General features: G+C 41.2%; 1 protein-coding gene across 5 annotated transcripts in view; it reads left to right on the forward strand.

The window, feature by feature from the left end:
- Positions 1–12,491, forward strand: part of rasa2 (RAS p21 protein activator 2) — a 32,540-nt gene extending 20,049 nt beyond the window's left edge. The window contains exons 10-25 of one of the 5 annotated variants that reach the window (XM_040009115.1): positions 1,428–1,581; positions 1,692–1,840; positions 2,144–2,258; positions 2,866–2,940; positions 3,106–3,229; positions 3,697–3,803; positions 3,910–3,993; positions 4,132–4,209; positions 4,294–4,367; positions 4,622–4,728; positions 5,427–5,509; positions 5,822–6,030; positions 6,679–6,782; positions 7,011–7,064; positions 8,144–8,321; positions 9,001–12,491. In XM_040009115.1, the coding sequence (XP_039865049.1) occupies positions 1,428–1,581; positions 1,692–1,840; positions 2,144–2,258; positions 2,866–2,940; positions 3,106–3,229; positions 3,697–3,803; positions 3,910–3,993; positions 4,132–4,209; positions 4,294–4,367; positions 4,622–4,728; positions 5,427–5,509; positions 5,822–6,030; positions 6,679–6,782; positions 7,011–7,064; positions 8,144–8,321; positions 9,001–9,031 (1,726 nt within the window). In that variant the 3' untranslated portion in view covers positions 9,032–12,491. The remainder of the gene's footprint in view (positions 1–1,427; positions 1,582–1,691; positions 1,841–2,143; positions 2,259–2,865; positions 2,941–3,105; positions 3,230–3,696; positions 3,804–3,909; positions 3,994–4,131; positions 4,210–4,293; positions 4,368–4,621; positions 4,729–5,426; positions 5,510–5,821; positions 6,031–6,678; positions 6,783–7,010; positions 7,065–8,143; positions 8,322–9,000) is intronic. The other 4 variants (XM_040009116.1, XM_040009117.1, XM_040009118.1 and 1 more) reach the window with 4 other exon arrangements.
- The last annotated feature ends 788 nt before the right edge of the window (positions 12,492–13,279 follow it).

Genomic DNA, 13,279 nt, shown 5'->3' on the forward strand with positions numbered 1-13,279 from the left:
TTTTCTTTTGTTACCTTCTTAAACTTGTCCTTGTTCACTTAAGTTAGGTTGATTTAAGTGTCTGGTTAGGTTTGTTGTTAGGATCGTTTTCGTGGTGGTCCCCCCGCAGTTTACTTTGGAGAGCTTTGTCGCCGAACTCAGAGCTGAGACCATCTGTGCTAACACCGTGTAAGCTTGTGGCTGTGAATATACCACTGTGCACATGTTATGTATTTATGAGATATAGTGTCTTGTAATCAGACGTGAGGCTGTCAGAGGGTCACTGGTGCGAGCTGAGTACACTGGGAATCGGCTGATTGCAGTTCCTGGTTGATTCAATGTTGCGTTTTTTTTGTTTGTCTTTTTAATATTTTCCCACTTTGAGGATCTCATGCATCTCTGTTGTTAATTCATATGCTGTTTCAAGTGGCTGTTACTGATTTATGAAAATGGGAGAGTGTGTTAGTTGTTAATTATTAATTATTAGTGGTCATAAACTGCTTCTTTGCCTGGACCACCCCCACTATAAACAAGCACTCCCACCTCCACCACACCGCACCCTATCCCTGCCACCCACACACCCACCAATATCAGTCATGGCCTATGTAACCCTCGTCACTTTCTCAACCCTGTCCTCTAATGTGTGACTTTGTATTGTGCCCCTTCCTCCTGTTTTGTGTATATACTCCTCATGTCTGTTATTTATTCCTGCTGTCCTGCTAGTTATATTTTCATACCATGCTCAGATGGTGTGGCGCTCCCACAATTTTGTAGTACATGTACAACAATCTGGCATCTCTACTAGAAGTTTGTGCATTAAAACAAAGAGCTAAGAAGTCTTAAGTTAACTGGATGGATGCACACCAGATGTAAACCACTGCGTGCTCAAATAAGCAGCTCTCGATCTTTATCTGCATCGAAGATAATAACATGTCAGCTGTTTTGTTCAAAATTTGTTTCCACTTTCCTCAATTGGCTGTAGAGGGGTGAAAAAAATATTGCAGGTTTAAACTCTGTGTTTGACTCAGACAACTGTATTCTGCGTGAGTATATATGCACAACTCATCATATATTTAGGTAAGATGGATAAAAGCACATTTTGACAAATGAAGATGCTTTCTTCTGTCCTGCAAAGTGTTTTTGGAAGCTTCAGTGTTCGTTTTGCTGCTTTTCTCTGGTACAGTTGGTCTGTGATGTGTTAAACAGTTGGTATCAAACAAGCAGGATCAGCTATTTTTATTTATTTATTTTTTTAAATTATGTGTAATCTTAGGTGGGTTGTGTTGTAGAGTTAATATTTTATGGAAAGTGTCCAGACTGACACACATGTTCTCAGTTATCTGGTTTCTGTCTCGGTTATGTGATAAGTCGCAGGTTCCATGTGTTCAGAGGATGACTCATTAGTCACAGCACAGTAATGTGTTGTTTCTCTTATTGTGACCCATAAGGTATCTCCTTCAGCCAAAAGGGAACGGCAACAAATCCAAGTCTGATGATTTAGGATCCTTGCGTTTGAAGCTGACCTACATAGAAGACACAGTGCTGCCATCTGCCTGCTACACGCCACTCTGCACCCTGCTGCTCAAATCCCCAGATGTGAAGGTGAGACAGACGCTTTAAGTCGAGGCAAATCCTGATGAGAAAATTCCACACTGAGACGATGCAGAGATCGATATTGTTGTCTTTTCACTTTTTTTCTCACCCTTCTTCAGCCCATCTCAGCATCAGCAGCACACATCCTGGGGGACATTTGCAGAGAGCGATACGAGGTCGTTCTGCCGATGGTCCGACTGCTGCTCCACAACAATCGCTTCGTGCCTTTTGTCTCTGCTGTGGCAGCACTGGAGCTGGACAACACTCAGTGAGTACTCCTCTGGCACATACCTTTTTACACCAAGCCAAGTAGATATACCGGATAGAAACATGCAAACAGATGTTACTGCACTGCAGTCACGCTGTGTTTTCCCTAATAAACAGTTCAACTTTCTGGCTATGACTAATGCAATAAAACAGGAAGCAGCTCTAAAATACAATAGAGCTTCAAGAGTGAATGTGGTTTTAATTACTCGTCTTGACTCAGACGGTTTGATTCTGAAACTTCATAAAAATTCTAGTCATAAAATAAAGTCTAATTGGTGTCTGTGGAATATCTGTGTCCATACAGGGAGGCTAACACTATATTCCGTGGCAACTCGCTGGCAACGCGCTGCATCGATGACATGATGAAGATTGTGGGAAAGAATTACCTATCTGTCACCTTGAAGCCTGTAATAGATGAGGTATGAGTAAAAAGGAGACACACACACACACGCACGCCCACACACGCATCCTGTGTCGATGCCAGAATAGTCATGAATCACTGGGGTTAGAATGGAAAAATCCACTTAAACATCTGCCCTTCAGCCTCAGTCTGCAGATGTGCAGATGTAATTGGAGGGTTTGGATAGGCGCAGGGTATTTTCCTTTAAACGGTTTTAAAACTGTAATTTTTTTTAATCCTGTCTGGCTTGTTGACACTGGTCTAGATGTACAGGTTGAAGGCCACTGTAATTACCGCAGTTTCTTGCAACTGTATCTACAGAGTGTGCATTATTGTGTACTTGGTCTTTTCTTTTATCTGTGACTTGCAATTGCTAGTTAATTTGAGTTCTTCGACATAAAGCAAAAAGACACAGCTGGGGTTGAAAATGCCTTCAGTCCCTCCTCTCACTCACCGTGTCCAGCTGGTGTCCCTCCAATTTCAAGAAAATCTGAATAAATGTGCAGCTCCACACAGCAGCAAATCTCAGTTCTTGTTCACTTGTAATTTAAAGATTTGGTTTGAACTAATTGTTCTTTGTTTGCTTGCTTGATTTTTTTGTTTTTTCCCACTCGTATCTTTAACAGATTTGTGAATCCAACAAAACCTGTGAGATAGACCCTATTAAACTAAAGGAAGGTGACAATGTAGAGGTCAACAAGGTAAGTGCACCCATCTCACTAGATTTATCAGTCTTGTAACAGGATTAATTGAAGCTTTGCTTGTCGTAAAACTGCGAAAAAAGTGTTTATCCACTTTTTAGCTTCTGTTTAAAACATTTTAAAGTGATGCTAAGTTGTTGTGCGTTTTTTACTTTACCTGTGCAGGAAAACCTGCAGGGTTACGTCCAGAAAGTCTTCTCCTCCATCACCCAGTCAAGTTCTAACTGCCCACCACTAATGTGTGACGTCTTCAGGTCTCTGAGGCATTTGGCCTGTAAACGCTTTCCAGGTAAAACGTAGAGCCAGTGTTAAAAAGAAAAACTGCTGTGACAAAAGGTTATATGCACACCCACAGCAGGTGTGTAAATTGTGACGTAAATGTCATTTTACTCCAGAAACTGCTGTAAAATTATGCGGGGCTTTTAGCAGATTGCGATGTTGCTGCTAAATGCCTTAGTAGTCCACAGAAGTATATTAAACCAAATGATATTTGGCATATTTATATATACACCCACCAGTCTTTTCATTGCTTACACCTTGATTTTACTGGGTTGGACCTTTGCTTTGCCTTATGAGCTAACTTAATTCTTCATGGCATAGATTCAGCAAGGTGCTCGATACATTCCTCTGAGGTTTTGGTCTATTTTGACAGTTTTGAGCTTTTCTCATATAAAATATCTCTATTTTATACGCCATTTTTATGCCGATTGAATTGAATTTGCTGGTCTCTCAGGTGTTTCTTTCTCCTCTCCACAGGCGACCCACATGTTCAGTACTCAGCCGTCAGCAGCTTTGTGTTTCTGCGCTTTTTTGCTGTTGCTGTTCTCTCTCCTCACTCCTTTCAACTGCGTTCCCATCATCCTGTAAGTACACGTCACCCACTCTCAGCGCTAATGACCAGTGAGCGTATGCAGTTTACGTTCTCAGTCGGTTAACCTCGGTGCCGTTGTACATTTTCTGTAACTGCAGGATCCCGAGATTTCCCGGACGCTCACACTCATCTCAAAAACCATTCAGACTCTCGGCAGCTGGGGTAGCTTGTCAAAAAAGCTGGTAAGATTTATATTGCTGAATTTCTAGTGTGAACTACATGTTGTCCACTTTATAGTAATTGACAAACAGAGGCACTTTCCAAATGCATTTTTTTTCCTGTTATGCTAATTAAACCCACTTTGCTTTTTCTCTTTCTAGTCCAGTTTTAAAGAAACCTATATGTATGACTTCTTCAAATCATTCCAGGAAGAGAAGTGTATCGAAAAAGTTAAAAAGGTATTTTTTCCCCCCTCACATACTCACATAAAGGTCTATAAAAGGATTCATCATTTCTAATGGCTGTTATCATTTTGTTTCCAGTTTCTGGATGAAATCTCCTCCAACGTCAGTAAGGAGTCCAGTGGGCTGGAAGACGCTGTCGTTCTCAAGGAGGGGTGAGTGTTCAGTTCAAGTCTGGGCAGAACTGAGAACTCTCACTTGGTAATAAAGAAGCCTTGAGAGTAGGCATAAAACAACAAGTGAATTTTATGACACGATAACCGTTTGAGGGCGTTCACTATGTCCTGTTAGAAGAATCTAATTGCATCATTTGAGCATAAAGATTACTCTGAAGTAATAAATTGTACTTGTGTTTTTTTGCCTTAAGTAAACCAGCTCAGATTTGAACCCTTAGCCTGTCCTTTTATAGGGAAGTACAGAAACGTGCTCAGGGGAGAAAACCCCCTGGAATGAAAACGTTTAAGAAGAGATGGCTCAGACTGACCAACAGGGAGCTCTCCTACCACAAACATAAAGGTGAGACCAGTTTACTGTAATCTCATACTCGAATGTGATGAAAACTAATGAGGCAAACACGTATGCACAGGTTACACGCAATGCTAAGTTCCCGATACTAGCACTAGATGGAGCTAAAGTAGTTACTTATATATTACTTATAAAATTAAGAGATTAAATGGACTGGTTCTTATATATAGTGCATTTCTACTGAGTATTCAAAGCACTTTATACTTGCCTCATTCACCCATTCATACAAGCACTTTTTTTCTGTTTATGCCTTTTAAAGTACTGGACAATAAGCATATACGATGCATTTTTTAAGTATGACCTGATTTGCTTTTGTAGTTTCCTGTGTTGATTACTTGTGTGTTGACTTTGCATCAGCTGATTAATGAAATGCATCTTTTGAGGGCTTTGCAGAGTAAATGCTGCCTTTCTGTGATACTTAAGGAAAGTTTTGAGTGCTCAGTAAATTGTCAGAGAGAGAGGGTGTGATAATAAATAAGATTGATCATCAATCATTGGAGCCAGTTGATAGGAATATAAAACTTCAAGGAATTTCCCAAAAAATATGTTCAAAAACTGCAGCTTTTACTTTCATGGGAGAAGTTTAAATGTTTTATTTTCTTCTGCTCATTATTTAACCTAAACGGTAATGTTGTTGAGACTGGAGGCTGTTTGTGCGTAAACCTAACAGAATGACTTGTTCTCCCCAGGGAAAGATGCCGACCGCACCATTAATGTCAAAAATATCCGGGCGGTGGAGAAAGTGGATGAAAGTGCCTTTAACCGCAAAAATGTAAGCCAGTTCCCCCTCTCACATGGCCCCGTCATCACTTCTCATGTATTACCCGTTTAAAATGGAAACGTCAGTGCCAGTGTCACTTCCTCCTGTTGTTATTAACAGTGAAAACGGCGCATTGTTGGTCTCATGGGCACGTTCACTTTCAAATGAAGTACAGAAATGACAATGTTGTTGTTGCTGGCATCGCATGCCTCAGTGCTTTCTGTCTTAGCGTAGAGGGGCGCTTTGTTTCTTGCGCTCAGAATGACCTTTATGGGAACGAAACGGTCCCATCATAGTTTAACTACTTTGTTTCTCTTGCGTCAGATGTTTCAGGTGGTCCACTCTGAGAAGCCTCTTTACGTCCAGGCTGGAAACTGCGTGGAAGCCAGCGAGTGGCTGGAGGTCCTGAGCCAGGTCAGTCGTTGCAACGAGGGACGCCTGGCCACTTTTCACCCGTCAAACTACACCAGCGGGGCCTGGCAGTGCTGCCAAAGCCTGAGTAGCAACGCTCCAGGCTGCAAGCCCTGCACAACGTGAGTTTTTCCTCTACATCAACACCACAGCGAGGGGCGGGGCGGGGGGGAATGGTTCAGTACCCTCGCTGCCATCTGTGGGGCGTGTGTTGCAGATCACAATAAACGCTTAATAAAACTGCCTGCTGGTCTTAAGTTTGACTGACTGTGTAGGTGCTCACAAGCAAACCTTAACCTTTTAATCATTATCTCTTGTTATGAGGACATTTCAAATGGGAAATAGAAAACTTCTAAAGCAGGATTTTTCAGGTGTGCTGATTTTTATATGATGTTAAAAAAGAAAAGTCTTTTCAGCGTGGCATCAAAGCAGGTTAAGTTTGAAGTTTTCAATAAGGAAGAGGCTTTGTGGGGACTAAACTGAGCTTTAATTGAGAAGTGTTTGATTTCATTTATCAGCTACTGACTTTGAGGACCGTCATTTAGCTGCTCTGATGTTGTCGATCTTCTTCACAGCCTCTGTAGATGTTTAGCAAGTTTACAAAGATGAGTCAGATAGTGCACTTTCATGCTAACGTCTGTAGTGTAAGTGACGTGTGTGAGTGTGGAGAGATGCATGTATTTACGTTTTTTTTCTTAGTTTGTGAGTTTCCGTTTTTGCTGCTGCTTCCTGCAAAGATTTCTCTACACTTGTGTTCTCTCCTGTTTCAGCACCATGCTGGCCAACCTGCAGCTGGATATAGACTGTGACCGAGAAGCAGAGAGAATTTTCTCACTCCTCTCAGCAAACGACACAAAGCTTCAGAGCATGGAGGGTCAGTATCAGTATCGTTTTCAGAAATGCTTCATTAGAGAGAGCAGGGTATGGTTCATATAAATGCAGCTGACTCATGATATGACGTTCAGTTTAGGGTGTTTAATCGTATAAAACTACAAGCCTTATGTATACATTAGGCCCAGTGTTGTGCAGAGTGAGGTCCGATCAGCTGGTGTTTCTCTCAGACATTTGCGAGCTTTTTTTTTTTTTTTTTAAAAAACACCAGCAGCTGTCCTTTGTGGGATCAGCCATCAAAGCAATCAACGTATGAAGATGTCAGGTTTTAAATTCATTCATTCTCCACACTATGGTGTGTTTCACACGAACCACTGAGGGCAAAACTTTTAATTTCCAGTGTGGCGGGACAACTCATTTTCAGCCTTCATTTGGTGATTTAAAGGTGAAGTTGGTCTAATTCAGGACCACTAGAGCACCAACATCTTAAATCAAAACCACAGACAGTATAAATGGTCACGTAGCTACTGTGACATCATCTGTTGATGAGCATTTGGTAACCATCCCACAGATAATCCTCCTCAAACACAGTATCGCCAAACTTTACAACATAGATTTAATTTATTATTCAGTGTTACTCCAAAATGAGTGACTGAGCCCATAAAGTCATCGGGAATCTGTTCGGATATCTCAATAAACATTTTCCCACAGACTTGTATAGTAACAGAAGTCCTTTTACAGACACAGCTATCGCCATCTGGTGGCCAACTTAGGGCACTTTTACACCGGCTTCATTTGTCTGACCTTAAAGCTAAATTTACGGTGGCTCTGAGAGGACAAACGGATTGCAAGATAAGAAAGCTGCAGGAAAATCTCACAAAACACAACAAAGTGTTTCTAGGGAGACAATAACAGGACAGACGAGCTGTGGAAGTGACAGAAACCAAAACATGCACCGGACTGCACTGGGACGCGCTTACAGGAGGAAAACACTTCCGTTTTGTTTTGTAATTTTATTATTATTATTTTTCTTGTGTTTTATGTGCTTTTGCAGGAGTTTTCTATGTACTGGTGTTTTCTTGCAGTGCATTTGACCTCTCAGGGCCACCGTTTGCATCCACGTTTCATACAAACTATTAAACACGCCTCCTTTGTTTGTATCACATGGTTTTCCCCATTGGGCTGAACACCTCGGACACCCAGTCTGCCATCTCAGTTTTTCTACTTTCACTCTGGTGTCTGTGTAAAAGAGCGAGGGTAAACTGTTTTGCACATACTGCTAATGAAGCTGTTACTTCACTATATCGTCGCGTAGATAAAAACTTGTTTCCTGCCGTCTTCGTGTTCACCATCTCACTTCCGAGCACTTGACGTTGCACTTTGTAATGTTTGTCCTCTCCACAGATGCCTGTGCCAGTTTGGCAGTGTATCAGGGCCCCCAGCGAGAGCCGGAGGAATACTCAAAGTTCACCATTCAGGAACCCAAAGAGACCTTTCACACACTGAAACAGCTCCGAAACATCATGGAGGAGCTGCAGCGGCAGCACAATAGCAGGAATGACGTACGGCAGTACGGCAGCCTGTAAGTCTCCATGTTACATTATCACGATACACCACTTTTACGCAGTATGAGTATATAATGCAGTGACGGTAAATGATGTGGAAATCTTATTAATAATACTAAAACACATTCCGCAGTGTGGATGCTGAAAGTAGGACTATGTGATCTAAATTTGTAGAGGAAGTGCAGAACACGATGGCAAAGAAAAATGGGAAATTTTCAAAATAAGACTCTAAAGTTGTGATCTAAAGCCCTGCAAAGGACATCACAGGTGCACAGGGCAGCATCTGATATCCCCATGTTGTTGTTGTCCCTGGATCATCATCATCATCGATGTTGGTCCAGGTTTTAATACTGCAAGGGACCATTAATACTGTTGTGATGTCATAGTTTTTCGACATGGAAACACCATCACGTCACACAGCAAAGCCAAACCTTAATCCTAGCTCTGACTATGGCCCCTCTATCCCTGCCCTATAATGATAATGATGATCCAGGGCGAACACCTGGATCTCAGCTACACCTGAGGATCAGTTCAAAAGTTTTGGACACTAAAAGTAAAGCTGGGAAGCTTGCAGAAATAACAAAAAGTTTGACTTAAAGGGACTAACGCCCTAACTTTAATGTTTTATTACAGCTGTGGCCCCGGACTCTCAGAAAGATCACTTACTCATTATCTTTGTCTTCCTTCCCGTTTCAGTGACAACCCCATAGTGGGAAAAACCTCTTAACCTGGCTGGGGCGATGTGGTCCAAAAGCAGCCACGCCTGCATCACAACAAAGCGCCTACGTTGTCCATTAGAAGCCCCAGGAGCTGTGCCAGTGAGAAAAGGTGCGACCAGGTGAATGATACGCCACCTGACCTCCACATGTCATGAGTCCACTACAGCAGTGACAGCCCGAGAAGGGGAGCCAGAACAAGCTTGTGAGCTTGACCAGGATCGCACCTTCATCCTCGAAAGGAATGAACCCTTAGGTGTTTTCTTTTGTCTTTTTTTTTTTTTTTTTGAAGTATGTTGCCTCATCTCCTCCCCGTCCTCTGCAGTGAAGGTCACAGATTCTATCCGTGTCTTAACTTATGTCCCCCTTTTTACGTACAGCTGTGTGAAATGGGCATCATTAGATGGTGTGTGAATAGGCTGCTAATTTTTTCTTTTATTCACCGAGTTTTATACGAACAGCTGTAATGATGCTCTCCTCTCATCTGTGAACATCTGTCTTTACAGTTGATCCCTAATCACCAATCTGGAGGCCCCTCCCCCCCGTAAACTTCAGTCTTTTCTCCTCCTCCTGAACAAATGTAAATGTATATTTTCAAAGAACATTTAAACCGGTCTGCCTTACTTTGACGGATGTTTCTTTCACATCAAATGCTGAGGGAATAATGCAGAAGCACTTTAAATATTTGGAGCACTCCAAATAGAAAATGATTGGATACTTGGTATCAGCTTTCCCCATTTTGATCAGTTACATGATCCTTTGTTTCATTCCTGTACAATAACATTTATAGCCTGTAGATTTTAAGATATTTTTCTTGACCAAAGACGATTTCATAGGTTTGAACATGAACTTGAAGAAATTAATGTATTTTGAATACAAATGGTTTAAAAATGGAGATAAATAAGATGAATATATATAAATATATATATGTTTGGTTTATGTGTACGTTTTTGCTAACATATCCTTTACTTTTTAGTGACTTAAGGCAAGCAGTTTGCATGCGTTCAGTTTTGAATCCTGATAGCACGACTGTAGTGAAGAGTTGTATTTCCCTGTGATTGTGAATCGTATCGGTACGGTGTGCGTCAGATCTGTGCTGTCGTGTTGAGAGCCTTGAAACCTTACTAACAGTGGCTTATGTAAGAAATGATGTTCAACCTGCAGAGAGGAACCAATTGGAATAACAAAATCGCCCCTGTCTTTCACGCTTTAGTCCAGACAATCTCCGCCAGTGCGCACGTTATGTCCTCCTTCTTTACTATCGCGGCTCCAGCTGTTCTGTTTCATCGTCTTTAGGGAATTTTCTTGAAATGTGGCACAGCTGTTTGCCACAGCACTCTGCTGCAATGACCAGTAGAGAAACGTCTGAGTAGTAAAGGGAAAAAAATGATGTTATTACAAACTGTCAGACTCTTAAAGTTACTCATATTCTAGCATGCATGTCCTGCAGGAGTAGGGTTGCATCAGATGAACAAAGCAATAGCAAATAATCAAGATTGATTGCGTAAAATAGAGATTATCAAATTTACTTTGTGGGTCTTACTCCATTTTAATTTAATTCAGTTTGTTTGTAACTGACACAAACCAGCTCCTCAATTTTATTTTTTAAGTGGTAACCAGCAAAACTTTCCCCCCAGTTAGGGTGATTTTGATTATCAGTCGGTGGATTGTTTTTTTTGGGGGGGGTTTCTTGTTCATTTTTTTCCCTCTGAAAGAACCAGTGAACAATCACTTTGATTCAGTCTTGATTTTTTTAGTTCTTTTTTTTGTTCCTTCCTGTGGTTTTGAGTCTGCTTCCCATTTGAACGATGAAGTGTTGAATAGAGACAAAATTACTTAAAGTGGACCTGTTATGCTTCTAAATTCTCTCATATACTTACAGGTTTAATTGTGGGTGCTCATATAAACAAGTGTATGCAGAGTTAAAAGTTCACACTGCTCTACATTCACTGTTTCAGAGGTTGTTTTGTTGTGTTTTTTCTACTCATGGATGGTGATGATGTCAGAGAGTGGATATCCCCTTATATGGTCATCTCAGCTCCATATAGGGGGATATCTAGGGCATCCAATCAGAAGGAAGGATTTCACAAAGCCTTAAAGAGACAAACGCTCAAACAGGTTATTTTAGGTAGACGATCAAATGAGAAGAAATACAAACATGGAGCAGTGAAAGAGCATAACGGGTCTCCTTTGAACATCTAAAGTTTAAACATTGAATGCTGATATTACAGGGTTAACTGTGTCTTTTCTTTTATTTGTCTGTGATTGTTTTCATGAGTTGTGTCTTTGGTCCATTATCTATTTCTAACTTGCATGTCTTGTACATTTAACAATATATTTTTCTAGGAAAATGTTTTGTACCTTTTTTTTTCTCTCTTTTAAACACTGATTTTAATGTATTACTCAGCTGGTACTTTTGTTCTCAGTCTGTCGACTTCGTCAAGGCTGGATGCTTTCTGTTTTTTGTTTGTTTTGTTTTGTTTTTTGTTTTGTTTTGTGTGTGTTTTCTATCCCCGTGCGCACTCCTTATTGGCTCCTCGCGGCCATAACTCCCTCAAAACTCCCTCTCGTTGAAGCTGATTAACACAGTGTTACTGCGGTGAATGTCGCGTGTTCACGTGCACGTCAGTAGTGAACAACGTGCCTGATCGGAGCCAAAATAAAACTGTAAAGTGATTTCACGCCGATTCGGTTGATGGACTTTGCTTATGATTTGAGTGACGCTGAATAAAAACAAATCTCTGATGTCAAACTTCGACATCTGAATCGGAAAGCTAGCGTAGAATCAATTGTTGTTGTATCGCATAAGCTTGCATGCTAACTCCATTGCTAGTTTTAATAAGGCCAGTAAACTAGAGGGTGGTGTATGTGTGCTTATTTTCATAAAACGTGAACGGGGAGGGGTTGTTTTAATCTGTCTGATTTTAATAAGGGAAGTTTCTTCATTTGTTTGTTGTTATAAAAGTCTCTATGTGGAAACATGTGACTTTCCTGTTGGACTACAGCCAGCTTCATTTCATAAGATTACCAAACAGGAAGGGAAATGTCCATATGTGCTTTGATCTATCAGGTGAACACAGGGGAAATTAAGGTATTAGCCAACATGCAGATCTGATATGGCTCATAAGAAGGACCAAAATCTGATATCACACTGTTTGTTTTTGCAGGTGTATCTGAAACAATCATATTTTTTTTTTTCTCCTGCCAATCAGATTGTTCTGTGTCAAAGCAAAGTGTGAGTGCAGATGACTGTCTGAAGGCTTTGTAGAATTTTTTTTTTCTTTTTTTTTTAAAGCTAAAGTCTCTTCTTGCCTCTTCTTGTCCAGTAAACGGTGAGCGGTTCGATGTTATCGTCACATCTCCAGCTCGTTTCTTCTGAATGTCTGTTATTTTTATACACATTAAACATTTTATTTTTCCATAAATGGTCTATTCTGTGTCTCTTCATAATAAAAACACTTTGCCAGTGCCTCTTCTGTTTGTTAGGTGTCTGTTTTCCTACTGCGCTGATGTGACCTGCGTACAGTGTCCTCCACGATTCAGACAAAGAAACAAGTTGTGTAATTTTGCGTATAACTTGCTAAAGGTTTGCAATTGGATTCAGGTCTATAGCAAATTGAGGGCCAGCCAATGGCACCAATGTTTTCAACGTGAAGGATCCACCAACGGACTATGGGCTCGTTAGGCCGGGCACCAGGAGCAACCCAGGGCTCACTGTGCCAACTTAAAGTCTGACAGTCGAGATTATTATCTCCATAATAACAGCAGTCAGGATACTGTTGGCTAGCAAGGAGGGATTGCATAGATGGGCTGCACCAATAAGACAAACTAAATTCTGCTGAATTAATTTCTCATCCCGACTCTAAAATATGTTGGACCCTCTCGCCACCCTGTGTCTAACAGCGTGCTCCTGCTGTTTTTCCTCGAACAAAGGAGCGTTTACCTGTCCTGCTGCTGGGTTGATACCCGTCTAAAGCCCTATGCCACAGCTTGCGCCCTGGTATCTCCTCCACACTCTTGAGACTTTGAGGAAGATGCAGCAAAAACCTTCTGCTTGGACTACCTGTGCAACCTGAATAGGCTGCAGGTATCATCTCATGCCCTCTAACTGTAGAAAGTTAGTTTTTAGAGCGAGGCTAAGCTGGCTTTGTGGCAAACTGTGATGAGCGAGCTTGACGTTTGTACAGTTGGAAATGTTGATCTTAGCATAAAAGATGGAAACAAGCTTGGCTGCCTAGAAACACTTTAAAAGTGTTGGT

The sequence above is a fragment of the Simochromis diagramma genome, unplaced genomic scaffold, assembly GCF_900408965.1.
Source record: "Simochromis diagramma unplaced genomic scaffold, fSimDia1.1 OVJJ01000344.1, whole genome shotgun sequence".
NCBI classification, from domain to species: domain Eukaryota; kingdom Metazoa; phylum Chordata; class Actinopteri; order Cichliformes; family Cichlidae; genus Simochromis; species Simochromis diagramma.